The sequence below is a fragment of the Lotus japonicus genome, chromosome 4 (assembly GCF_012489685.1).
Source record: "Lotus japonicus ecotype B-129 chromosome 4, LjGifu_v1.2".
Taxonomy (NCBI): domain Eukaryota; kingdom Viridiplantae; phylum Streptophyta; class Magnoliopsida; order Fabales; family Fabaceae; genus Lotus; species Lotus japonicus.
The window spans coordinates 36,361,193-36,387,681 of NC_080044.1; the positions used below are offsets into that span (position 1 = coordinate 36,361,193).

General features: G+C 33.9%; 3 protein-coding genes across 8 annotated transcripts; 1 reads left to right on the forward strand and 2 right to left on the reverse strand.

Annotated features, from left to right (window-relative positions):
• Positions 1 to 507: 507 nt before the first annotated feature.
• Positions 508 to 5,758, forward strand: LOC130710196 (protein FAR1-RELATED SEQUENCE 5-like). Its single transcript, XM_057559376.1, has 2 exons — positions 508 to 839; positions 3,002 to 5,758. The coding sequence occupies exon 2, from the start codon at positions 3,323 to 3,325 to the stop codon at positions 5,417 to 5,419; it is 2,097 nt and encodes a 698-aa protein (XP_057415359.1). The 5' UTR covers positions 508 to 839; positions 3,002 to 3,322; the 3' UTR covers positions 5,420 to 5,758.
• A 158-nt stretch (positions 5,759 to 5,916) lies between these two features.
• On the reverse strand, positions 5,917 to 9,455 carry LOC130710197 (mitogen-activated protein kinase homolog NTF3-like). 4 transcript variants are annotated; one of them, XM_057559378.1, is made up of 4 exons: positions 9,087 to 9,455; positions 8,528 to 8,703; positions 7,549 to 7,816; positions 5,917 to 6,979 (listed from the first exon to the last, which is right to left on the reverse strand). In XM_057559378.1, the coding sequence occupies exons 2-4, from the start codon at positions 8,584 to 8,586 to the stop codon at positions 6,284 to 6,286; spliced, it is 1,023 nt and encodes a 340-aa protein (XP_057415361.1). In that variant the 5' UTR covers positions 8,587 to 8,703; positions 9,087 to 9,455; the 3' UTR covers positions 5,917 to 6,283. The 4 variants fall into 4 exon arrangements, with proteins under 4 accessions (XP_057415361.1, XP_057415360.1, XP_057415363.1 ...); XM_057559377.1 differs by having other exon boundaries at positions 9,072 to 9,455; XM_057559380.1 differs by adding an exon at positions 8,146 to 8,415 and having other exon boundaries at positions 8,528 to 9,454.
• A 14,367-nt stretch (positions 9,456 to 23,822) lies between these two features.
• Positions 23,823 to 26,271, reverse strand: LOC130715340 (uncharacterized). Of its 3 annotated transcripts, none has more exons than XR_009011630.1 (5): positions 25,591 to 26,271; positions 25,295 to 25,501; positions 25,084 to 25,197; positions 24,968 to 24,995; positions 23,823 to 24,854 (listed from the first exon to the last, which is right to left on the reverse strand). XR_009011630.1 is itself a non-coding variant. In XM_057565426.1 (5 exons), the coding sequence occupies exons 2-5, from the start codon at positions 25,295 to 25,297 to the stop codon at positions 24,697 to 24,699; spliced, it is 303 nt and encodes a 100-aa protein (XP_057421409.1). In that variant the 5' UTR covers positions 25,298 to 25,501; positions 25,591 to 26,271; the 3' UTR covers positions 23,823 to 24,696. The 3 variants fall into 3 exon arrangements, 2 of the variants coding, with proteins under 2 accessions (XP_057421409.1, XP_057421408.1); XM_057565426.1 differs by having other exon boundaries at positions 23,823 to 24,840; positions 24,954 to 24,995; XM_057565425.1 differs by having other exon boundaries at positions 23,823 to 24,840; positions 25,591 to 26,270.
• Positions 26,272 to 26,489: the final 218 nt, after the last annotated feature.

Consider the following 26,489-nt stretch of genomic DNA (forward strand, 5'->3'; position numbering starts at 1 on the left):
AATAAATATTCAAGTTTTTGTAGAATGTACCCACTTCCTACTCAATGGAAAGTTAGATACAGATGAACCAATAATTAAGAGAAGGAAATTAATGAAATTGGAAGAAGGAATGATGAATGCGTTTTTGGGAATTACAAAGGGTTAAATAAAGAACACGGTTTTCAGAGGAAGAAAAAACGTTTATTCTGATAAAAAAAGGAATGGAAATTAAAATAAGATGATATAATTTTATATAAAAAAGGGATACCTGTTTTCAGAGAAAAAATAATATTATATTGTGAGATTTAATTTATTATGAAACGGGTTACAATGCCGGGTCCATCTAATGTGCACTGTAAAAATCAGATATAATTTTACACTACCAAGTTCCGTTAACTGCCGTTAGTTTTGATTTTTATATTAAAAATAATTAAAAAATGGTAATTCAAAGTAAATGACAGTATTGCCCATTTTTTATTATAGGATTTTTTTTTGCAAGACAATTTTGAATGCAAATCAGTCGTCCAAACCAAACGAGCCTTCTTTCGAGATGATTGTTCATCATCTTCTTTTACTTTCTCATCCTCACTTAGTTCCTTCCTTTTCTGACCTCTATTTTCTGATACGGTGCCGCCATGACTACTGCCTTCTCCACCATATCATAGGATTTAATCCTTAAAATTTAAAACAGAATCCATTCCCGTTTATTCGTGTTTTTGAATTCAATCTCAGAACCCGTTTCCCATCTCGTTGTTCAATTGCTCTAATAGCAGTGGAATTTGTCCGTCAAGAACCTGTCATGTTTGGGAGTGGGAGAGATTGAGATTGCGGTGGTAGAGTTGTTCCTTCTCCTTTTCCGGGTGAGTCTCTCCTCCTCCATCTTTCAATGAAGATTGGCAACAACCCATCTTGTTTGTTTATTCGCAAATGAAATGATAGAGATACACAGATCATTCATTTGCTTGAATGCACTAACTTTACGCTGAATGTCCCTCTTTTTGGACAACTTTTTTTAGTTCTCCTTCTCTTTCTATGATGATGGTTGTGTTTTCTTGATTTTCTAAGATACTCTGAGTACTCTTACTTGAATCCGGGTCTGTGTTTGGGGTAAAAGGCCCGTATTTGCCTGGGGTTCTGGTTTTCCCCTGCTGTTGTTGTTACTCTGTTTTGTTCCTGGTTGTACAGTAAAGAGTTTTTTTCTTTTTGGTTTTCTTGGACATTTCCTTGAGCTTTGTTATTCTTTCTTGTCGTGTAATTGGGTTGTAACACCCCTAGTGTTACCATTAATTTATTCATCATTTGACTTTTAAAAAGAAAAACTGAGTCCCCTTTCACCACCTAGGTTTTCTTTTTATCCTCTTTATTACTTACTTGTTTATTTTTCTTTTCAACATAGTAGTTTAGAGAGAAATAGAGAGAGTAGAATTCAGATTCTCTGCTACCCTGCAACCTCAAATAACGAGTGTTTTAAACTTTTAACCAATTCAACTTTTTCCAATAAATCTGAATCATTTAATGTAAGAATCAAAGACCACTAATTTACAGTAGAAAGCTGCAGAGAATCCACATTGAGAGAGTAACATGACATTTTGGGATTATGAGATTTAGAAGATAGTCATACATATCTTGAACTTCTCTAAGTTTTCACACGTATGACATTTTGGGATTAACATGATTTGCTTAATGTTGTTTTCTATTTTGTGCATATAGATTTCTGCAGTTAAATTCATAATTAATAGATGGCTCTCACACAGTACAAGTGAGCCAATATTGGTTGATATGAATTGAGGAAGATGCTAGTTCAAATGGGACAAAATAACTATTCCATTATATTGCTGAAGTCATGGTAGATTCTCAATATCTCAATGTACTTCCCTCATCTTATACTAGGATCTGAACCCTACAGCCTTTTTGGCTCTGGTTTTCGAATTTGGATCATTCCAAAATGATAAGACAATCATGTGCCTTGTACCTTGAAAAAAAAAACAAGATTACATCAAGAAGAAAACAATTAGTTGTACTGTTTATAATCTGTTGCATTGAAATTGATCTTCCTTGGAAGAATCTCACATGGATAATCAATTGGTGTCATGAATGTCACTATGATCCATAGGATTCTGACAACAAATTCTATAACACATGAACCACCATATCTCAATAATATAATTTTTGATCTGGTAGTTGTGGTTGTAAATGTTTGCATGTATCCGTTTCTTTCCCTCTCTTCTTTATTCATTTGGGTAAGATTCCATATAGATTACAGTCTGCTATGAGTACCTAAAAGATATATATTGGTCAGTTTGTTTTGATTCTCCCAGTAACTGGTGCTAGCTAGAAATCATGATGTCATGCAATGATTTTTTAGGCAAGCATATTCTGTGTGACATCAGAAATGAAACCTATCCTCAACTTAGACATGCAGTTATCTGGATACTTTGGTTTTGAGAGAAGAAACTTGCATCACACAGTGAGTGTTTGGTTTCACGATTTGCAGAGAATTAGAGACACGTTTACTAAGACGCTATATAAGACATGCATATTAGAGGGATTTTAGAGTATTTTTATTACTCTAAACCCATATATGCTATTAATTGACCACAGAAGGAGATTGGATGATGAAATTCACATCCTTCGGATTCAACAAAATATATAGTCCATACTTCATATTTCGCACCTTAATGTTGAACAGTTGCAAATATTTTAGCTGTGAACTAACTTTCAGCTGGTGATTTCAAAATAGCTGTTGAGACAAGTTGGACTTAGATGTAGTTTTCAGCTAGTGATTTTAAAACAGTTGCTCACTCTAATTGATGTAGCTTGTACTACTGTTACCCTGTTAATAATTTATCTTATATATCTATAATTTCTGAAGTGAAGTTGCTTTAGATAGAATGCATTTGTAAATTGTTATTTGGATTATTCTTTCACTGTCAAACTTTCAATTTTGGATTCCTCCTCCAAATTTTTTCGTTTATTTAATTTTTTGTTCAAAGTCTGATTATTGGAATATATATTATGGTAGGCGTACCTGAAGCAGAATATATGGCCAACTTAAATGAAGTTTCGTCGGTGAACAACATTGAACCTGAAGCAGAAGTTGAACAAGTGGATGAGATTGACTACTCTGAACCCATTTTAGATGATGATGGCAGTGGCAGTAGAAACAGTGACAGGAATAGCATGGAAGTGGAAGGTGATGATAACATTACAATGGAAACTTATGGTAATAACATGGATAGTGAAGGTGATTACGATGTTTCGAATGCTGATCTAAACGAGGTACCAGGACACATTGCAGCCAATTTAAGAAGGAATTACAATTAACATTGATGGTGTACAAGACATGGGCAATGTGAATTTCAAGATTTTAAATGGCAACAATCTTAAGATGTACAGGTTTTCAAGCCGGGAGGTTGCATTCCTGTTTTATAATATGTATGCTAGAGTGAAAGGATTCTCTGCACGTAAGGACAAGTTGTTGAGAGACAAAAATCGTCAGATCATACAGCAAAATTTTGTGTGCCACAAGCAAGGCCGCCGAACAAATATATTTGGGGATGAGCGTACTCGAAAGCGAGAACCTATGAAGGATATCAGGTGTGGGTGCAGGGCTGAATGTCGGGTTCACATTGACTGCAATAGTAATAGGTGGTATGTGAAATACTTTGATGATGAACATAACCATCTCCTGGTCCGTGCCAATCATGCAGGTTTGCTACCACGCCACAGAAGGATGCAGGATGCTGACATTATGCACATGAACCACATGAGGAGGGCTCAAAATGGAATTCGTAACATATATGGCTCCTTTGCTAACCAAATGGGTGGATATGAAAATGTGCCATTCTCAATCCATGCCATGTATAATGAAGTGGATAAGCAGAGGAAAAAAGAACTTCCTGATGGAAGAGGTGCGCTGGCTTATTTACGGAGTCTTAAAAGAGATGACCCTGACATGTATTGGAGGCACGTTACAGACGAGCGTCGCAGGCTAGTACAAATATTCTGGACAGATGGTCATTGTCAGAGGGATTATTCGGTATTTGGGGATGTTTTAGCATTTGATGCAACTTATAAAAAAAAAAAATATTGTTGTCCACTAGAGGTGTTTTCTGGCATCAACCATCACAACAAAACCATTATTTTTGGTGCTGCAGTTGTATCTGATGAGTCCAAGGAAACTTATGTGTGGGTGCTTGAGCAATTTTTGGATGCAATGAAAGGTAAAATGCCAACATCTGTTATAACTGATGGAGACAAAGCCATGAAGAAGGCTATCGAAATTGTTTTTCCTAACTCCTACCACAGATTGTGTGCATGGCACTTGATACAGAATGCGACCCGTAATATTAAAATCCCCAAATTTCTTCCATTGTTTAAAAACTGTATGTTTGGTGAATTTAGTGTTGCTGAATTTGAGAGAAAATGGGAAGACATGGTGGCAGTGTGTGAAGTTCAAGATGAAAGCTGGGTGAATGAGATGTATGAAAAAAGGACGATGTGGGCCACATCACACTTTCGAGGTAAATTTTTTGCCGGGTTTAGGACCACATCTCGTGCTGAAGGGTTGAATTGTCAAATTGGCCGATATGTGAATGTTCAGAGTAATTTGAAAGAATTTATGGAGAGCTTCAACAGGTGCACTGACTATTTCAGATTCAAAGAAATTGAAGATGATTTAAGATCAATGGAGGGTGAACAAGTTTTGATCACGCCATTGGTAGGACTTGAGAGGTCGGCATCAAATATCTATACCAGGGAAATATTTATTTTGTTTAGAACTGTTCTATCAAATGCATCCACATTCAGGGTTTTGGGGAAGAAACGAACAGCAACTCGCGTCATCTATTTTGTGGGCAAGTATAAAAGTCATAATCGGGAGTGGAATGTTTCATATTGCCCAGTTAAAATTGATTTCAAATGCTCCTGTCTAAAAATGGAGTCTGTAGGGATTCCATGTAATCATGTGGTAGCTGTTATGTTAGCCCTCGATATGGGTGAGATCCCTGAATCATTGATTTTGGGTAGGTGGACAAAACATGCTAAGGAATCTGTTAATGTGCAATATCAGTCAAAAGGTTGGGATCCTTTGCAAACATGTAGATATGTGTCCTTGTTAGAAAGTTGTACGCAGATGTGCAAATTAGCCTGCAGGACACCAGTTGTTAACAATCACACTAAAAAGCTTGAAGCAAATCATGATCATGAGGATGAAGTGGGTCATGATGTAGATGAGGATGAAGTTCTTGATAGGCATGTTGGAAATCCAGCTGTTGTTAGAACCAAAGGGTGTGGCAGGGGTGGTTCAAAACCCAACTTAGGAGGTAGGCGCAGGTTTCATTGTGGTATTTGTGGGGGATTGGGTCACAATCGTAAAACCTGCTCAATGGGTAATCAAGCAAATATTGTGCAAATGACTGATGGTGTCCAAATATTTTAATGTTGTCCAAATAATCTCTACCCATAATTTGGTCAAAAGCTTAGTTCTTGTAACTTATGCAGTTATGCTCAAACCATTATTTTGTGATCTCAAAACGATACCTAAACACATGCCTATGGCTTTCCTGATAGAGTTCCATTTAGACCCAGAAATTAACATATGTCCAATGTTATTTATGGACCCATAAAACCAGGAGTACTGCACGCACAAAGGAATGGCTCCGGTGGAAAGTTAAAGTTTGGCGTACTGGCCTCCATACCACGAGCAAATATTGATTGATAACACATGCAAAATGTTTGATTGGAAAAAGAAAAAAAAAAACTACAATGTCATCTGATTTTTATGACTGTGGTTGGACTTAACTCATTTGCCAGAAGTCCTTTCTGCCTAAGCAAACAAGACGTTCATATAATACGCTTGGTGAGCCATCACATACACAGGTGATGCACAAAGTACCTGATCAGCTTAGAAGATAATAATAAAGAAAACAAAAAAGCTTGTTGTAGTACAGAGGATAATACATTACTGATAAACACGACTTAATTTACAAAATGGTTTATTACAGACACAAGAACATGTTTATGTACAACTCGAACGAGGAAACTACAATATAAAGCTCAAAGTCAGTCTCTCAGCATGGTGGTTAAAAACTATCATGCATCATCAGCAAAACATAGTTGTGCATGACTTTTCAAGATGACCATCATTTTGCTGTTTTCTCTGCTCTCAACAAAGAGGAAACAGAGAATATATTGAGGTATCTGATGACAAATCCCTCCTAGTTATTTGAAGCAAGCTATTATATTAGACTCTATAGGCACCAACAAAAGGGAGCATAACCCCAAAAAAACGTAGAAAATAAGATTATGAGCACAACTCGGCATTTTCTATGGCAGATTCAGGATGGTAATGAAGCATTTCCTTCCACATCATCTCCCTTATCATCTTTTCCCCTAGATCCTCATCGACGTCAAGATCAACAGGAATCATGGCTGGAGGGTCACTATTAGGATCATAGAGAGGGGCCATGTAATGGTGTTGAAGTGCTTCGGCGACACTAATCCTCTTTGTGGGATCAAAAACAAGCATCTTTGCAAGTAGATCAATTGCCAATGGATGCGCATTCGGGTAAAGTCGGGAGAAGGGGGCTCCAATAGAATATGAAATTGACTTGATATACTCCTTTGCCTTTGGATTATCAATAAATTCAATATCCTCTTCCCTTTGACTACCAAGGATATTGATAATCAATTTTAGCTGGTTAAGACACTCTGAACCAGGGAAAATAGGTTTTCGCCCAAGAAGCTCTGCAAATATGCATCCCACTGACCACACATCAATAGACGTCCCATAGTTGTCGCAGCAGAGTAGAAGCTCTGGCGCCCTATACCATCGAGTGACAACATACTCAGTCATGAACTGGTTCTTGCTGCAGTTAATGCGTGCTAACCCAAAATCACATATTTTAAGGTCGCAATTTGCATTAATTAGAAGATTCCCAGGTTTCAAGTCACGATGAAGGATGTTAGCTGAGTGGAGGTATTTCAAGCCCCTAAGCAGCTGCAACCAAGAACTTTCAATTGCTAAATGCAATAAGCTAAGAAACACAAATCATTTTAATTTACAATTCCAGAAAGCCCTGCAAATATTCCATGGCATGACTGATGTAATGTAAGTTCTTCAGGAAAGAACAGTCAGTTCAGAAAATCGAGGGGGAGGGGTTAGAAAGCAGCAGGGTAAAATGCATAATGTAACAAGAAAACACACAATTTTGTAAGCATAAAAGATCTTCCCATATTGAGTACGATTTTACCAAAGCCCCTCTGCAAGACTATCACAAACTAATAAATGAGTTGCATAAGTGTTTTTCTGCCTAGTGTAAACTCTAGGCTATCAAGGGCATGCTTGGAACCTTTCTACAATCAGTTATGATTTATGAATACAAAATCAATTCTGGAGATAAGCTTCAATAAGTAGCTTCTGGATTTCAGAATTGATTTGGATAAAAGAGAAGCTGGTACAAACACGCTATAACTTGCATACATGGTAAAAATGTAAAATACCACTTTGTTCATGATAGCAAACCGATAATTCTCTATTATGATAGCAATAGTGTCAGAGACTCGTACCTGAAAGAGGAAATATTGACAGTGATCATTCGACAGTGATTGAGAAGACTTAATGATCTGATGCAAATCCGTGTCCATGAGTTCATAAACCAGATAGACATCCTTGAAACTACTCCTATGAACAGGCATCATGATGTCTTTCAAAGCAATCACATTATCATGATGAAGATGGCGAAGAAGCTGCAGTTCACGCAAAGTTCTCAACGCATCAACACGATTCTCAAAGGCATTCTGTATCTTCTTGATGGCAACTTTCTCATTTGTTTCTCTATTCACAGAAGAGCACACAATTGATTAAAAAAGTTAGTATTTCATCATATTCTAAGGCAGAGCATCATATTTGCAAATAGTAAAATTAAAATCCTAGTTCCAAATTTGTAGCAACATTAAGCACAAGTTTTTTTTTTGACAGGGAACTTAATATTCATTAATTAGAAAAGGACATAATGTCCATGAGTACATACTGTTGAATACAAAAGGGAGTGACACCAATCCACTCATTATCATCATGAGCTAAAGAAAACTTAGACAATTCATGTGCCACCCTATTAGCATTTCTACCTATATGACAAATATTAAAAACACCAAACTGACTACCTAAGTTAATAATCTGTTTCAACAGTACACCAAGGTAAGAACTATTGGACCGTTTCTGCAATATGGATTGCACAACCCTAAGACAATCTGATTCCAATCTCACAGAAAAATAGCCACATTTCAAAGCCACTTCAAGACCCAACATGATAGCACTTGCTTCTGCATAATCAGGACCATGCGCAGCTCTCAATTTTTTTATTTTAGCTGCTACCACATTACCAAATTGATTTCTTATAACCACTCCTAATCCCCAATCTGAGCCAACACCCGCTGCATCCACATTAATTGTGAAAATCCCTGGGCAAGGAGGTTTCCAAACATGCTGGCAAATTTAACTAACATCAAGTTGATGAGTGATGATGAAGCATGTAGTATAACTAACCTTGAGTGGTTTCCATCGGTATAGTAAAATACTTCCATAAACAATAACCAAAAACACATAGTTTAGAAACGACTGAGAAGTTGGAGCATTAACTCCTGTGTGTCACTTCCAGCGATAGAATGACATTCCAAAAACAAACCACTTTCATTTTCAGCAACTCTGGAGGTGCCAAGGCCCTGTAATCAAACATCCAAAATTAGACATGTGTGCTGTTGTATTTAATTTAAAAGAATAGAGATTATGCCTTTTCCATCTTTGTCTCTTTGATTATTTTTACTTTTCTGGCTGGTTTTCTGAGTTCCATTTTTTTGGTAAGCCAAATACTTGAATTAAAGGGCACAAGGGGTGTCACCCATAGTATAATATAATACAAGTGTAGAAAAGTAAAGAAGGGAACAGAAGAAAAAAGCACTAAGAGACAGGGCAAAAACAGAGCCCCAAATCAAAGAAAAAACAATGACAGCAAAGAGGGAAAAGGCATAGGCAGAAGAAAACAGAGGAAACATCCAGAGTGTGAGATGAAACACGCATCAATGTCCCTCACGAGTAGCAAACTCGCCATCTCTCCAAACAGAAGCCAAATACACCACCCAATCACAAATTGACGGATTTTTTATGGGGTGGGTCTTCAATCAAGTAGATCTGTCGTTAATGATTTTTCTGGATTTATATTTGTTTATCCTATGGTGGTGGTGTTGGTTGGCGTCGGCGTGGACAAGTTGCAGAGGCTGTGATGGTGTTGGTTGGCGTCGACGTCGGTGTCGGCGTTGGCTTACAAAGTTAGTGACATGGTGGTGGTGTTGGTCGGCGTCGAGTTGCAGACGCTGTGATGGTTTGCCGCCAAGGTATTGTAGGGCTGGCGGTGAGAAACTAAGCGTGGTGTTGGTAGGCGTCGGCGTCGAGTTGCACAGCCTCTATCATTTTCTTTTTTCTTTTTTACTTTTTTTTCCATCTAAATTTAGTTTGGGTAAAACTGTCATTTACTTCAAAATTAATTAAATGGGAATCTAAATACAATATAAAAGAGAACCTATAAGAAGGAAACTTTTGACACTTGGCAAGCAATGAAGTACCTTTCAACCAATTTTTCAAGATTAAAATAAATCAAAAAGAAAGTTTTATTTCTACTTTTGGAAACTTGAGAATGGCTCACTTGATAATTGCAATTTTAGTTAAGGGTAAGCATGTAATAGCTCACCTAATTTATTTTAATTTCTAATTTTTTTAATCACTAATATAGCTTGCATTAATTACTAATTCAAATTTCAATCCCATTAACAAGTTGTTGGCCAATCAATTTTTTTCTGGTGAATTATTTTAAACATATATTTATCTATGATAAAAACCACCACATCAATAGCCAATCATAATTAAGCACTGTGAGTGCTCTTTTAAACCTCATAAAATCCTTTCTGATTTTTTTTTTCTTTTCACGTACCTTTTCTTTGACTACCTTCCTATCTTCTAAATTCCTATTGTTTAAAAACAAATGCAAATATAGTGCTTCCCTATTTGACCAGTTAAAAAAAAGGATAAATAAATAGCTCATTGTTTCTTAATGTTTGCCGTCCACAATTTCCTTAATTCTCCATATTCCCAATATGTATTTAATTTTTTGAATTCAATTTTTTGGATACTATCACCTATTACATTTGATTGGTTAATTTTGCCACCTCTCTCTAATAGCATTCTCCTATAAATATTTCAATAATTTTTCATATCAATGCATACGAATCCCTTTTTATCTCAATGCATTCTTACTCATGTCTGCAGTGCTTCTTTTGCTCATTACATTTTCCTTTACTTGCAGGAATGTTGCGTTGCTTGGCCTGAAGAGAAAGTTCCACCACACAGTTTGCCAATGAGGAATTCAGCAATTGAATTTAACAAAACAATCACAAAAGATTCTCGCGTCGAATTCGCTCTTCCTTCCGTAGGGGATGGCCTCAGTATTTGCAGGCGTGTAGCATGAGTTTTATGCTCATTATCAGTGACTATGTTTCATGTATTTACAGTATATGATGTTGGTCTACATGAATAAGATTGCATTGGATTCACGTTAAATTCAATGAACCTGTTGTCCTTTCAAAAAAAAAAATTTAACCCTTTTATTTGGAAAATATCATGTTGATTAGCTTTTGTGAATGATTATAGGATTGTTATGGCTGAATTGAGGCAAGGAACTATTCAAAAAATTTAGAAGACTATGAAGGTATGGAACCCATTTTCCTTTCTTTTCAAGTTCCATATTATCATCATATACACATATGCGTACTACCTACCAAAAAATGTGGCAGGTAAATTTTTGACCCTATTGAACCAATTTCACATTTTTTTTGAAACAATATGGTGGAGTGGATTTTCATTTTTTTCACAAAAAAATATGCCAAAAGATCTAGGATACCTATTTAAAAAACAGATAAACTAAAATACTTATTACCCTTCTTTGGTTTGCTAGGTTTTTCAGTTCTTTGTTCTTAAGGTTACAAATCAAAGCTGAAAATAAGCTTTTGAATGGTGAGATTGCAAAAAAATAAGAATTCAGTTTTTATACATAACAAATAAGGAGCATGCAAAATGGGATCCTTGCCCTTTGATATTTCATTTAGATTGGTTGATGGTTACGGCTGAAGTTTTTGTACATATCAGGTTCGAACCGTGAGAGTGGAGAAAAGGATAAATGAGATGTTAACATGTTAAAGAAGACAAAGGTGGAAAGAAGTCCTGATTTGAAAGGAACTAATTAGTTTTCTTTTTTTTACCTTTGGCATAGAGTTTTCTTTGAACCTTCATGTTTGAAGTGACAATGCTTTTCTTTATAGCACCCTGCACTTACCACCCTTAATCACTTTCATCAGTGCTTCTACCGCCACCAGTACCCCAGTAGCTTCCTAAGCATTGGAATTGAAAGCATCATTAAAGTATATATCAGGACTAGCTCACTTATTCAAATTTATTTTGATCTTTTCAATATTCTCTACATTATAATTAGGAATGAAATCAGTTATGTTGGTGTGCTATTTTTTTATTTGCATACTTTATTTCTCTTATTGAACAACACATGTGATTTGACTAAGGACTAACAATTTGTACCATTATGGTTTGAAGGTTAACTTATGCAGAACACCCGCAGAACAAGAAGGAATGAATCAGCAAATCATATCAAAAAATTATGTGAAGATATAAAGGGGATAGTGTTGTGGTTGAAGTTTAAATGGTGTTGTGACCGTCATTGTATGTTACTAATGTAATGTATTGATTCATATTCAAAAATATGTTTGGTGATTGTGGTAGATACATATTATGACAGTAGAGCTATAGTTCCCTCTTTGTTCAATTATGTAAGAGATGTTTAACAATGTATGAGATTGACATGGTTATCCTAATAAATGAAAATAGGGGTTCATATGCCCCTACTATATGCCTTTGTCCCTTTAATTAGTAAAAAACTCATACAAGGACGAACATTTTACATGAAAATAATTTCAAGTTAAAACTAACATAAAATGTTTTGTTATAATTTTAGTACTTTTCTGAGACTTTTGAAATAATTTAAGAGATATACAGAAGCATTATAATTTGCTAGGTCAATATAGAGCTCCCACGGGGAATTAGAGAAAAATTAACATATTTAGTCCATAATTATTGATTATATAATAAATAGCTCATACCTGAGGAACATTTTGCATGGAAATACTTTCAAGTTGAAATTACTAGAAAATATTTTAATATAATTTTAGTATTTTTTTTCAGACTTTTAAATAATTTTAAGAGTAGATATATATAGAACCATTTTAATTTAATTATGAAAGTAGGGATTCTACGGGGAAGAACGTTTATATTAAAATATTTCCAAGTTAAAAATAAAAAACAATAAATTTCAATGCGATAAGTTCAAAAGTAAATATATATAAAAATATGAACTTTTGACGCGAACTAGAATAAATGAACATATATCGCTTTATGTTAAAGTTACATATTAAAAAGCTCATACGAGGAGGAACATTTTGCATGAAATACTTTTAAGTTGAAACTAATAGAAAATGTTTTGTTATAATTTTAGTACTTTACCCAGGCATTTTAAATAATTTAAGAATATATATATATATATATATATTATATATATATATATACAAAAGCATTATAATTTGATTGTGAATATATGACTCACATGTAGAATTCGAGAAAAATAAACATATTTAGTTTGTATTTATTAATTATATAGTAAAACACTACTCCATGAGTATTTTTGACAAAAAAAATTAGGTTTCTTTACTAAGAAAAAAGTTCACCATAAAAAAATGAAAACTATAATAATAGGAATTTGATTCCAATTTTCAATTAAAATAATAGTGAGATCATATAATAATAGGAATTTGATTCTAATTTTCAATTAAAATTTGCATCAAAATAATCAAAATTTATAGAAAATGTTTTAATTTAATTTTTGTACTTTTCCATACTTTTTAAATAATCTTAAGATTAGATTTATAAAAGCATTGAAAATAGGGATTCCACGGGAAAGAACATATACATTAATATATTTCCGAGTAAAAATATACAAAAAATAAAATTTAATCTTATTTTTCATTTTTTTGATAAGTTTAGAAGTACCTATATAAAAAAAACGAAGTTTTGATCTAAATACTGGAGTTGGAATAAATTAACAAATATAGTCTATATTTTCAAGTTGGAACTAATAGAGTATATGTTTTAATTTAACTTTAGTATGTTTTTCATATTTTATAAATAATTTAAGAGTAGATATACATAAGTATTATAATTTGATTGTGAATATAGGGTTCCCACTGGGAATTAGAGAAAAATAAACATATATAGTCTATATTTACTAATTATATAGTATACATGAGGAACGTTTTGCATGAAAATACTTTCAAGTGTAAGCTAATAGAAAATGTTTTAATATAATTTTAATAATTTGTTCATACTTTTTAAATAATTTAAGAGTAGATATATAAAAGCATTATAATTTGATTGTGATTATAGGGCTTTCACGGGGAATTAGAGAAAAATAAACATATTTAGTCTATATTTATTAATTATATAGTAAAAAGCTCCTACATGAGGAAGATTTTGCATAAAAATACTTTCAAGTTGAAACCAATAGAAAATGCTTTAATATAATTTTTGTAATATTCCCAGACTTTTAATTAATTTTAAGAGTAGATATACAAAACCATTTTAATTTGATTGTAAAAATATAGATTCCACGGGGAAGAACATTTATATTAAAATATTTTCAAGTTGAAAATAAAAAACAATATAATTTTATAAGTTTTTTTCATAAGTTTAAATATATATATATATATATATAAATATGAAATTTTGACGGCAATTCAAATATGAACATATATAGCTTATATTTTTTATGTTTAAATTTTCCGGTGAGAAAGTAAAATAAATTATTGAGTCGCTAAATTCAAGTTTTCTAAGCATCCAATCAGCATAATAATCTCACGACATAGGTTAATTCAGCTTCCAAATGAACATGTTGTTGGAATAACAAGTCCTTTATACATTATCGAGAGAGAGAGAGAGGGGGGGGGAGGAGGGATATATATATATATATATTAATAGCAGAACTATAAGTTCAAAAACACTGAAATTGGTACACCTAAAAGTTCATGTTGTTTCCTTTATTTATTGATTGATCTACTGATCTATATTTGTCTTACAAGCAATATGATAGTCTATTGTTACTAAAAGGCTCTCTTTATTTAGCTGAATCAGGCTATAAGATCTACTTGCTTACATTGATAGGCAAACAGAAGCCAAGTTACGGGAAATGAGATTTTGCTGGTAGAAACGGCTCTCAAGGAGGACGATTTTCAATTAAATTATATAAATAAAATATTGTTTGTATATGAGCGTATTGATACATTAATCAGCTGGTAAAATATTTATGCTAACTGAAATACTAACTTTTTATTAATTTAAAATAAACTTCTTAAAAATTAAAGTTTGATAGTTTTGTAACTATTTCAGCATAGGAAATTAGGAAATTATGTTCTTACTGAAATGTGGTGTTTTTCCACTAAAGATATCTATTGCGATTTTTAGTTAAATGTTCATACTTTTTGATAAATATATTATAGCATTTTATATAAGAGAATTATTATTGTATCCTTTAATTTTTTTACCCATCTGTATTTATTTAGAGTTTAGGGATCCATATTTTATATCAATTTTTACAAGTTGTAAATTGCGTAAACTTATTTCGAGATAGAAAAAACAAAAATAAAAGAAAAAAATAAAAATCATACAATTTATTATATTATTATATCATAACAAATTAATCAAATTAAAAATTATATTTTTATATTTATATTTATTTTTTATTTATACAAAATAAATTATTCTATATATTAAAAAAAATGATTATATACTCGAAAATATGCCCCGTGCATCGGCACGGGTAACCATACTAGTTATTAATATGAAAAATAAGAACTAACAGAATGTAACGGCACTGGACGGAAATTGCTAGTGTAAATTTACACTAGTTTTTTTCAGGTGTATATTAGAGGCTGCCAAAAAAAAAAAGAGATATGAAACGGAATTTATTCTAAACTAATTAAACAAAACAATGAAAATGACAACAAAAAAATAAGGGCATGTTTGATAAGTGTTTTTAAAAACATTTTTCTGTTTTATAAAATAAAAAAAACAAAAAAACTTGTTTGGTTAAATTGTTTTCTCAAAATTTATTTGAAAACAGTTTTATATTTTTCTGTTTTTAGAACAATAAAATGAGAACAGAAAAAAATTGTTTTTGTTTTCTAGTTTTGGATTTCTGTTTTGGAAACAGAAAAAAACACGGAGAACAGAGTGTTTTTTGTATCTCTCATTAATGGCACATTCGTAATTATCAGCAATTAGAAAATAGGGTTTCTACTCAAAATAACGCTCTTCTTTTCTCTCAGCCGTGTTTCTGCCTCAGTCTGCACATTGCTTCGATTCGCTTCTTCTCGTGTGGGTTGCGGCTCCAACTCCGATTGTTCTTTCTTGCTCAAGGTAATCCTCCTCTTCTTATGTTTCTCTTGCCATAATGACATGCTCCTCTTCTCTTGGTGATTCGGTGAAGTTATTATGCCTCTTCTCATCGTCTTCTTTTGATTCTGGAACGCAAAGCCCTTTCTGTATTTTGTGTATCTCTTACTTTTGGTTGTGCTTTATCTAGTTAAGGCAGTGTCTTAGGTGGGTTTACTACTCTACTGGAAACGCAAAGCCCTTTCTATTGAGTGTTTTGATATGTGGTTTACATATTTATGAAAAAGTTTTAGTATGAGAACATGGTAAATAGACAAAAAGCATGAGGTTTTTAAATGTCAGATTCATCTCTGTTCTTGTCGTTTAACAGTTATAAGAACTCAGTATAATGTGCCAAACATGCAGTTCAATACCATGGTGTGACCTTCACAATTAGAAGCTAGCTAATTAATCTGTCAATCAATTACTTGCACGTTGATGATATCTAGATTAGTGACCAATCAAATAATTATCATCTAAGTGGTATCTATCTAAATTACATGTAGCATTTGTCATGGATGGAACTCTATAGGGTGCTACTTTGTCAAAAGGTGGCTTATATGTCATGGATCGACCAAAACTTTTTTTGAAGGTGACAATAACTAAATAATTGAAAACATAACTTGTTGTTCATTGATACAAAACTGAGTCCAACAATAGAAACTAAGGCAGAAAAACAGAGATTGTGAAAGGGAAACGGTATTTGCATTATTGAAATAAGAGGGAGACCTACTAGTTCCCAGAGCCAAGCTCATACAATGAGCTATTTCTCTCCATTCACAAAACAGAAAATGATTATCCAACAATACCTCTCTCTCCACTAACCAACACCTATATGGACTCAAGTTCCCCCTCTCTTGGTAACTAACACTTCCATTAAGCTGATCCAACATAGCATAGTTCAACACTTTGCCAAAGCTGATCCAGAATTGTGAATTAACTTGGAAAAGTGGTGGCAGCCTCTAATCAATTATAAGACAATCATACCAGTATCTTTGCCATGTATCTATTTAAATTTCATTTAGCATTTAAATTACAAATCTGTATTATGGATTGAAGTGAAGGGAAGGAATGTCAATTTCTCTTTGTATGTGTGGCAATTGAACCTTATCTAACTCTTTCAATTTCTCTTGGCTATCGTGTGCATTTAATCTAAATCTGCTCCATTTAACACTGTAGTTATTCTCTCTAGTTTTTCCTAGTTGATTGATGCAGGTTTCTAGGCTTAGTTGCATAGCCATAAATCTGGTTTCTTACATAAAATTCTGGTTTGGTGGCAGACTTTAATTACAGTTGATAGTATATATTATTGGTGGCTTAGGTGTATTAGTTGAGTGGCATATTAGTTGATCAAACTTGGTGCTTTGTTTTCCATGTGTTGTTGCACATTTTGTTTTTCCTATGTTATTTGCTTGTTTTATTTTTGTAATCTTTCTATTCTGATTTTTTTTTCTAATCACAATATTATGGACTCATCCCTCTTTAGACCATGCTTTGTTAAGAACTTGTGAGTTACTTATAGTCTACTTACTTCAATATTTATTTATGATAGATGGATTCTAATGTTGAAAAAAATGAGTCCAAGATTTGGTCTGCCTCAATTGTCAAATGTTTTATAGACATTATGGTTGATGAAGTCACAAAAGGAAATATGCCAAATGGTGTATTTCACTCTAAAATATGGAATTCCATGACTTCCAAATTGAATTCCATGACAAGTCGTTCATTTACTGTTAAACAAGTAAAACAAAAGATGAATAGATTGCGTACAATGCATCGTGAGTTTTCTTTACTCTTGCAAACCACTGGATTTGGCCGGGATCCGGAAACCAACACTGTTACTGCAAGTGAAGAAGTCTGGAAAACTTACATTCGGGTATGATTAGTTTAGCGATAAATATTATTTATTTGTGAGGTTATAGTTTAATATATATGTAAAATTTCTACAATTAGCTGAATAATTAGTTGCTTTATTTTAGGCACATAAAGAGGCTGCTCAATTTCAGAAGAAAGGATGTGAGCATTATAAGTTATTGGGCATCATATTCAATAGAAGTACTGCAACTGGAGTATTGCATCATTCCTCTACCCAAGACCCACCAAATACAGATGAAGAAAATGAGCTTGAAGATCAATACTTTAACACTGGGGTTCATGTAAATGTTGATAAGGATAGTACAGACGATGAAGTGGAGAACATCTCACGTAGTGGAAAGCGCAAAATGCCTATAAAAGAGCAAAAACCCAAGAAAGAGTCTAAATTAAATCAAATGGGAGAGACACTTGCAGCATGGACTGAGGCGTCTAAGGCGAGGGCAGTGATTAATTTTGCTAGAGCTGAGAAACTTATGGCTAAGAATGTGGAGAATACTTCTGACTATTCTATGGCCAAGTGTATGACTGTTCTTGGAGAGATTGAAGATATTTCAGATGATCTTTTTGCAAAAGCCATAGAAAAATTTGAGAAGCTTGTGTGGAGAGAAACATTTCTTATCATGCCTAGTGATAGGAGAAAGGGATGGCTAGTTAGACTTTAAGGCCAAATTTTGCTTCTTTTAAGTTAGATTTTGAATTTGATATACTTTTAGTATTATGGTGTATTTTCGTTATTATTTAGATTTGATTAGTATGACTGATTTCATAATTTTTTCTAGTATTATGATATTATTTTCATTGGCCTCCATTAGTGTTATTGATTTGATTAGATTTTAATGATTGAATTGCTATTTATTAATGCATTGTGATGGAATTTCATTACAGGTTATAGTTATAATGGATGATAATATTAACTCAGCAAGTGATGCTTGTAGCTCTGATGATTTTTCTTCTTCTGATGAATCAAGTGATGATGATGAACTCATGATAGTTGACATAGTGTATCAATATTATAAAAAAATTTTAAATAAAGCAAGTGTACACAATTCTGCTCTAAATGGTCGTGCATTTGTTGTTGAGACGTTAAATGGATCTGGAACGACTTGCTTTGACTTATTTCGAATGGAGAAGACATGTTTTCTCAATTTTTGTAATGAAATGAGGGGAAAGAACTACTTGAGCGACTCAAGAGATGTCCTTCTTGAAGAAAAAGTTGCCATGTTTTTGTTCATAATTGGCCACAGTGTTCGCCATAGAGTTGCTGCTAACCGCTTCCAACACTCCACAGAAACAGTTTCTCGTTATTTCAAGGAAGTATTAAGGGCAGTATGTCGGTTTGGAAAAGAGTTGATTAAACAAGAGTCCACAGAAATGCCTGATAGAATTAAGAATAACAAGAAATATTATCCTTGGTTCAAGGTAAATAACTTCATCTTAAATGTCATATTTATATAAATGTCATATTGCTACGATCTAGTTTCAATTTCTTTTATTTGGCTTTTGTTGTATAGAATTGTGTAGGTGCAATCGATGGAACACATGTAAGCGCATGGGTTCCTGCTGAGAAACAAGTGTCATGAAGGGGTAGAAAGACAACGGTCACACAAAATGTTATGTGTGCATGTGATTTCAATATGATGTTCACATATGTGTATTCAGGATGGGAAGGAAGTGCACATGACGCAAAGGTTTTCTTGGATGCACTTACCAATCCAAATGCAGAATTTCCTTGGCCACCTGCAGGTAAATACTATCATTTGTAACGAGGATTTTTTGTGTAAATAAAATAAAGAATCAAAATTAATACATAGTTCGTTGATACAGGTTTTTTTTATCTTGTTGATTCTGGCTACCCATGTACTGGAGGTTTCCTCCCCCCTTATAGGGGTGAAAGATATCATGCACAAGAATATAGGGGTCAAGGTAGACAGCCCAGGAGTCGTGAAGAATTATTTAACTACAGGCACTCATCTCTAAGGATGACGATTGAGCGTTGTTTTGGAGTCTTGAAAAATAGATTTCCAATTTTAAAATTGATGCCTTCATATAAACCTGTTAGGCAGCGACATATAGTGACAGCATGTTGTACAATTCATAATTATAACTGCAAATGGAATCTGGTGATGAATTATTTAGATTATGGGAAGATATGGATCCTATAGAAATTGATGCAATGAATGGAGGTTCTAGCAACATGAATGAAGGTTCTAGCGCCATGAATGAAGATTATGACATAGAGGGAACAAACTCTAATAATGACAACTTATCAAGATTATCCGACGAAGGAGCAACGCAAATGGCAGGATATAGAGATCATGTTGCAAATATAATGTGGGCACACCGAAATGACTAGTTTATCAAATTTAATTTATGTTCTTACTTTATTTATTAAGTTATACTTATATGGATTTTAGGATTAATGATTATTATGCATTGATGATATTTTATAAATGTTATTATATTTTTATTTAAGATTTATGGTTTCTTGGTAACTCTTTACATTCATTGTTAACTATTTTGTCACGAATATTTTTCATAAATGAATAAAAGTATATGAAAAAGTCTTATCATAGAGTTGAAACACTTTGGGAGAGGTTTGCATAGGTGAATTTTTGTTTCAATATGAGTCGCAGGCATCAGATGAGAACTACGTAGGTCCTGACATTGCAATCCTTTTCTTTGGTTTATGCAGGTTATTTATCTAGTTGTTTAAATAGTGGCAGGATACTAATTTTATTTGCTTTAATGCAAGTTGTAATTGAGTCTATGTGTACACCAACATAATAAGGTTTGTAAGGGTGTGACATATGGGCATGTAAGTTTGGGGGTGATATTGGTGGGATTAAAAATTAATTGATTCAATAAATTCATGATAATTACTTTTTTCCTAAGGATACATCCAAACGAGTTTTCTATTTTTTTGTTTCCAAAACATGTTTTGGGAACAAATTTATCAAACAAGATTTTTTGTTTTTTTTTATTTTTAAAACTGTTTTCAAAATCTAATTACCAAACAAGTTTTTTTCCTATATTGTTCTTAGAAACAGTTTTTAAAAATTATTTTAGAAAACAGTTTTGAAAACAAGAAAATTGGAAACACAATCAAACAGGCCCTAAACCTTTTCAAAGGGCCCTTTTCAAAACAAATCGAACTGTAATATGATTCTATCTTTTTTTGAATGACAATTCAAATATAAATCAATTAATAAAAACTAATCATTGATATTTGTGATAAAAACTATGGCAGTTTATGATACAGTAACTTTGTGGGAAGAATAAAGAATTCATTGTTTCAGAATTAAAACATTTATGGAGGGGAATAAAGAGAGAGATTTTTAAACAGAAAAAAAAAATATTCGGGTTGGGAATTAAACAAATCATAAATTCAATAGTAGATTGGTTTATGGAAAAACCCTTTAGTTTCGTATATATGAAATAACAGATTGTTTTTTTTTATATAAATCACCTATATATATATATTATGAATTAACATCTTATTGAAGTGGATTGTTTTTCAATAGAAGATTGGTCTATATAAATCATGTTTATAAAAACCTTCTTGAAGTGAAAAATAGGTTTTATAATATCTCAAAGAAATATATTATGAATTAAGACGTCCAATTGAAATTCATGGCTTCAAAATATAAAGTTAATTGGAAAACCTAACAAACAGATGCACACGTTTTGATTTGATAAGAAAAAAAAACAGATCAGTTTAATTACACACAAAAAAAAGGTTTAATTATTAAAGGGTTATTTAAACATACATATTTTAAGTTCAAGAAGATATTAAATTATCTCACAAAAAAAGGGGAATTAGGAACGCTGAATGAGGCAAAACGATAACCATAAAAATATATTAAAATACCACGACATAAAGGTTCCAAGCTCATAGAGCAACAAAAATCATGAAACAAAAAAAAAAGCAGGAAAACTAAATCAAAAGCCTTGTTCAGGAAGGCAAGAGCCCGTAGAGCCAGCAAAGTACACCAAAATCCAAAATACAAATGAAAAATTGCAAAACTACTTTTCAGACTTTCTCCTTCTTGACCATCTTGAGTGGCTTCTTGTTGTCAACAGAATTTCCAACTGCTTCCGCATCAACACGGGTAGGACGTTTATAAGGAGGGGATTCATTGTTCTCAACATGAAGAGGGACTTCAGAGTTACCACTGCCAGCTGAGATACAAATAAGTGACACAAGAAAGGGGGGTTTCAATTGTGTACTTGAAATTTACGTTTTAAAACTTTGTTTTATGCAAAGAATATAAGTTCTTTTAAGAAAACGTTGAGTATGTTTTTTTCGTAAACTGTTTAGTGCAACGAAAATAAGTTAGTAAAGCAGAACGATCAGCACACAGAGATTTATACTGGTTCACCCTAAACGATTGGGCTACGTCCAGTACTTGGCCACCACCAAGATTTTCACTAGCAAGTATCAAGGACTTCTCCAATACAAGTATTCAACATGACTTCTCCCACAAGTATTATCACGAACTTCTCCAAGTATTCTACAGGACTCCTCCTACAAGTATTAATCAGGACTTCTCCAATAATCTTATAAAGATTAAATCACTCTACAGAATTTCTCTTAGTTCAAGAGTAGTGGTAGAGAATTTATGGTACTGGAACTCTAAGTGTTTGGGTTCAGATTTGACTTTGAATCACTTAAGAGTTCTGAAACTAAATGATACAGCGGAAGTCGTGCTAGGATTGAAAGCGCAAATCCTAAAGGAAAAGGTTTCTGTAATCCACCATAAAGGGAGTTAGTCAACGCTAATACCCTAGAAATTAAACTGGAATCCACCAGAATTTGAGAGAAATCTCTTGGATTTTATTATCAAAAACTTACTATGGCTCATGCCTTACAACTGCTTAAATAGAGAAATAGGAAAACCCTAATGAAACTAAAAATATTCTATTCTAAAATTAAACGGTTCTATTCTGAAAATAAAAAGATCCTTATATGAAAATAAAAAGATCCTAATCAAAAGTTAATAAAATATGCAAATTAAAAGATCCAACCACAAATAAATAAAATTACTAAAATACTAAAAATATCCTAAAAAGCTCCTACATCAGTCTTCTCTTCTTGTGAAGAACTCGACCATGAGTTCTCATCACGATAAAGGACTTCAGCTGCCTCAAAATACCAGGATCAAAAGGCTTCCAAATTAAACCAAGGAGAGTGAGTGTTGAATATCTAATAAAAGCACATGGAAAAGAGTGTGGAGACTTCTGTTTTGAAACACTAGTGTCCATCTTGTTGATGTCAGGATCAAATTGTTTTCGCCGAATACCATGAAATTGAAAGAGTGTGTTTTCTGGATGAACAAGCAGTGATTGAAACAACTTCCAGTGGCATAGAATCAATTGTCTGAATTGCGAGTTAGACAAGTTGGATTGCACTTCCTCTTTGCTCAGGCATATTACCAAACAGATGGGGTGCAAACTTGGGAACAAGGACAGATCGAACCTGAGGCACAACCATAAGTGTTGGATTGTAAGGTGTGACTATTGCCTCGATGCCCAAATTGACAGAGGTGTATGCCTCAGATATAACATGTGGTGCAACCTCTGAGATGTCGTCATATCTAGGTAGAAGAGAACTGTGTGTTGGTGTGCTCTCGCTGCACAAATCATCCATCAACGTTTTTGCCTCATCTTCCAGGCCAACAACAGAGGATGACGCAAATTAAATTTCAGAATCTGATTCCGAAGAAGTTGCGTGCACAGGTCTGGCAGATGGACATGAATTAGATGTGGGTTTTGGTAGGGGTTGTGGCAAGGAAATTGAATTTGCAGTCGGTGATATGTTGGGGGTGAGGATTGATAAGGTTGGGTGTAGAAGGTTCGTGGTGTGGAGTTTCGGTGGTTTTAGAGGTTTGGTACTGAACTTGGTAATAAGGATGATATACGGATGGTGAAGGTAAGGATTGGGAAGGTAAGTATATAGCGGAACGATTGTTGTTGTTGTCGCGCGAAAACCTATTTGTTTCCCTCTCCTGTCTCGTCGCCGGTTACCGTTGTTGGTATTGTTAAAATGCGCCGATATAGCCGTCGTGAACGTCGTCATTTGTTGTGTCATCTGTTGCGTCATAACAGTTAGGGTTGCGGTAAGAGCCGCAGTAATATCCTTCAGGTCTGCTTTGGTCATTGGTTGATTTTCCATGGTTGATCAAGCAAAGAAAAGAGACAGGAGAAACTTGCTCTGATACCACTTGATACAGCGAAAGTCGTACTAGGATTGCAAGCGCAAATCCTAAAGGAAAATGTTTCTGGAATCCACCAGAAAGGGAGTTAGCCAACGCTAAAACTCTAGAAATTAAACTGTAATCCACCAGAGTTAATAAACCGGAATTCACCAGAGTTTGAGAGAAATCTCTTGAATTTTATTATCAAAAACTTACTATGGCTCATGCCTTACAACTGCTTAAATAGAGAAATAGGAAAATCCTAATGAAACAAAAAATATTCTATTCTAAAATTAAACGATCCTATTCTGAAAATGAAAAGATCCTAATATGAAAATAAAAAGATCCTAATCAAAAGTTAATAAAATATACAAATTAAAAGATCCAACCACAAATAAATAAAATTACTAAAATACTAAAAATATCCTAAAAAGCTCATACATCACTAAGTGAGAAGAGAATAAAAAGATTTGACTCTTTTAAGGTACGAGGTTCTCTCTTTCACTTGCAGAAGTAAAGGCTTGTGTTTGACTCTTAGGAATTTCTGCTTGAGCTTTGAATGCTTTTGAGAAGATTTGAATAAATGCTTGAGTTCTTGTTCTTTTCGGAATTAATTCTCTTGGTCTTCAATCTTCAAGAGTGCCTTATATACTTGCTTGCTAGTGTTTTAGCCGTTATGAGACAAAATCCAACCGTTGCCCTAGCTGTTGTGAAATGAGATCAAACCGTTGATGCAAATGGCTTTGGTTGGTAGCTCCATTTAATGCGAGCTCAGAAGTAAGTCTATCCTTTAGCCGTAAAGATGATGTTTCTCAGCTAGTAGGTGGTGATAGACTTGGGCTACTTTTCAGATATGAGACAATTGGGAAATATGATGTTAACGGCTTGTACTTTTCCCTTGTTGGTCAGCGTGCCTTTAGCTGAAGTAAACTAGTCTTCACGTGATCTGATTTGAATATAAGTCAATTGGTTGCCTTTTGATTTGAATTTTGGGCAACTGGTTACAATTGAACTTTAACTTTTGGCGCTCAAAATTTGTCTTCAATGAATCTAACGGATGATGTGACATTGGACGGTCAGAGACTTGAATCTTGAGTGAGAGTCAGTTTGCTTCCCAAACTGTTTTGTAACTTCTGAAGCTTTACTTTTTGAGATGATAGAACGTTGAAGCATATAACATTGCTTGAGTTTCTCCTGAAATTCAAATGCTATAGTGAGTTCAATTTTCAGTGGGACTTTTATAAAATTGTTATAATCAAAATAAGATTTTAAAAACGTTATGATGCGTTTGAACTTAACACCAGCACCTCCAGCATCTTACCATCAACTTCATCACCCTTATCTGGGGACTGCAATCAATGTAACAAATAAATTAATAATATTTCGTTGGCTTTTCCAAGTTACATGCAAATTTTAAAACGATAGTAAAAAACATACTTGCTCATTGATTTCTGAAGCAGAAGATCCATTCTTAGCAGAAGATACATTCTTTTTAGCAACTGACTTCTTTTTATAATTAACTTTAACATCCTTATTAGAACCCTTCTTATCCTGCGGTTGAATTAAACACAACCAAAAGATTAAATCAGTTAAGAGAAATTAAAATGATAAAAAAATCCTAATTAAACCATATAAAAGATCATCATACCATATCGCCCTTCTAGGGAACAGATGATCCATTAATTTGGGAAGAAGAGAGGCCAGCTACATCAACAACAGATGAAGTTAAGACTTCAACAGCAAGAGTTTCTTTGTTTGGGCATGCAGACATATTGCTTTCATGAGGGCTTGCATTAACATTGATTTCAGAACAAACAGGATTAACTCCAGTAGAAGACTTAGCAGAAATTATATCCTGAAACATAGAAGCACAGGACAGAAATAAATTAGACAATTGAATAAGTATAAAAAATAATAATAAACATCAATAATAATCCAACTGACCTTCCATTTGTATAAGACTTCAGGCTTTCCCTTACTGGTCTTTGAAATAGATGAGTAGTGCATCCTCAATTCTTTCACTGGAGCCAAAACAATAGAGCTTTCCTGGCTATCTTTACTTAGATCAACTAGGGCTGAGCAGCGGGCGGGTTCGGGCGGTTCGGGTGAAAAATGTCGGGTTCGGGCGGATTTGAATCAAGCATATTCAAGGCCGACTCCGACCGATGTTGGCTTCGGGTGTGTCGGGTCCGGGTGGTACGGGTTAGCGGGTGGCTCGGGCGGATTGGAGCGGGTGACTCAGATCTGTGTTGGTTCTATGGTGAATGCCGCCGCAAACCACCGAAACTTAGCCTTCATCGTTGTTCGCGAGCCACCGAGACGCTCCTTTACCGCCGCTATTATGAGCCACCCACACCGTGTGAGGCACCGCAGTAAGCTTTCACCCTCCCTATGTCGAGCAAAGTGGTGGAAGGAGATGCTAGCATCCTTGTCACCGGTAAACTAAAGGCGGATCTGCCATGGGAAAGAAGTTGTTGATCTTCACTCTTGCATTTAGATCTACTGTTAGTCATTCACTTTTCTCTTTCACGGAGAAAAAAGTTGCATACTTTTAATTGGATGTGAAAACTGAAAACTACTATGGTTAGAGGCAAGAGCAGCTGTGAACGACGTCGTCCTTGCTCAAATTCGTTTTTTATTCCTTCTTCTTTATATTATCAACTAATTTTATATAGTATTTATTTAGTAATTAAAAATAAAAAAGGCACACTATGGTGAGGTGATACTGATATTATCATGTCATGTATATATTCATTTCATGACATGTGATGATGATGAATTGATGATCATGGTGGAGTTGGACTTGTACACGGAAATCTCTCCTGTCAGTGAAATGTGGGAAA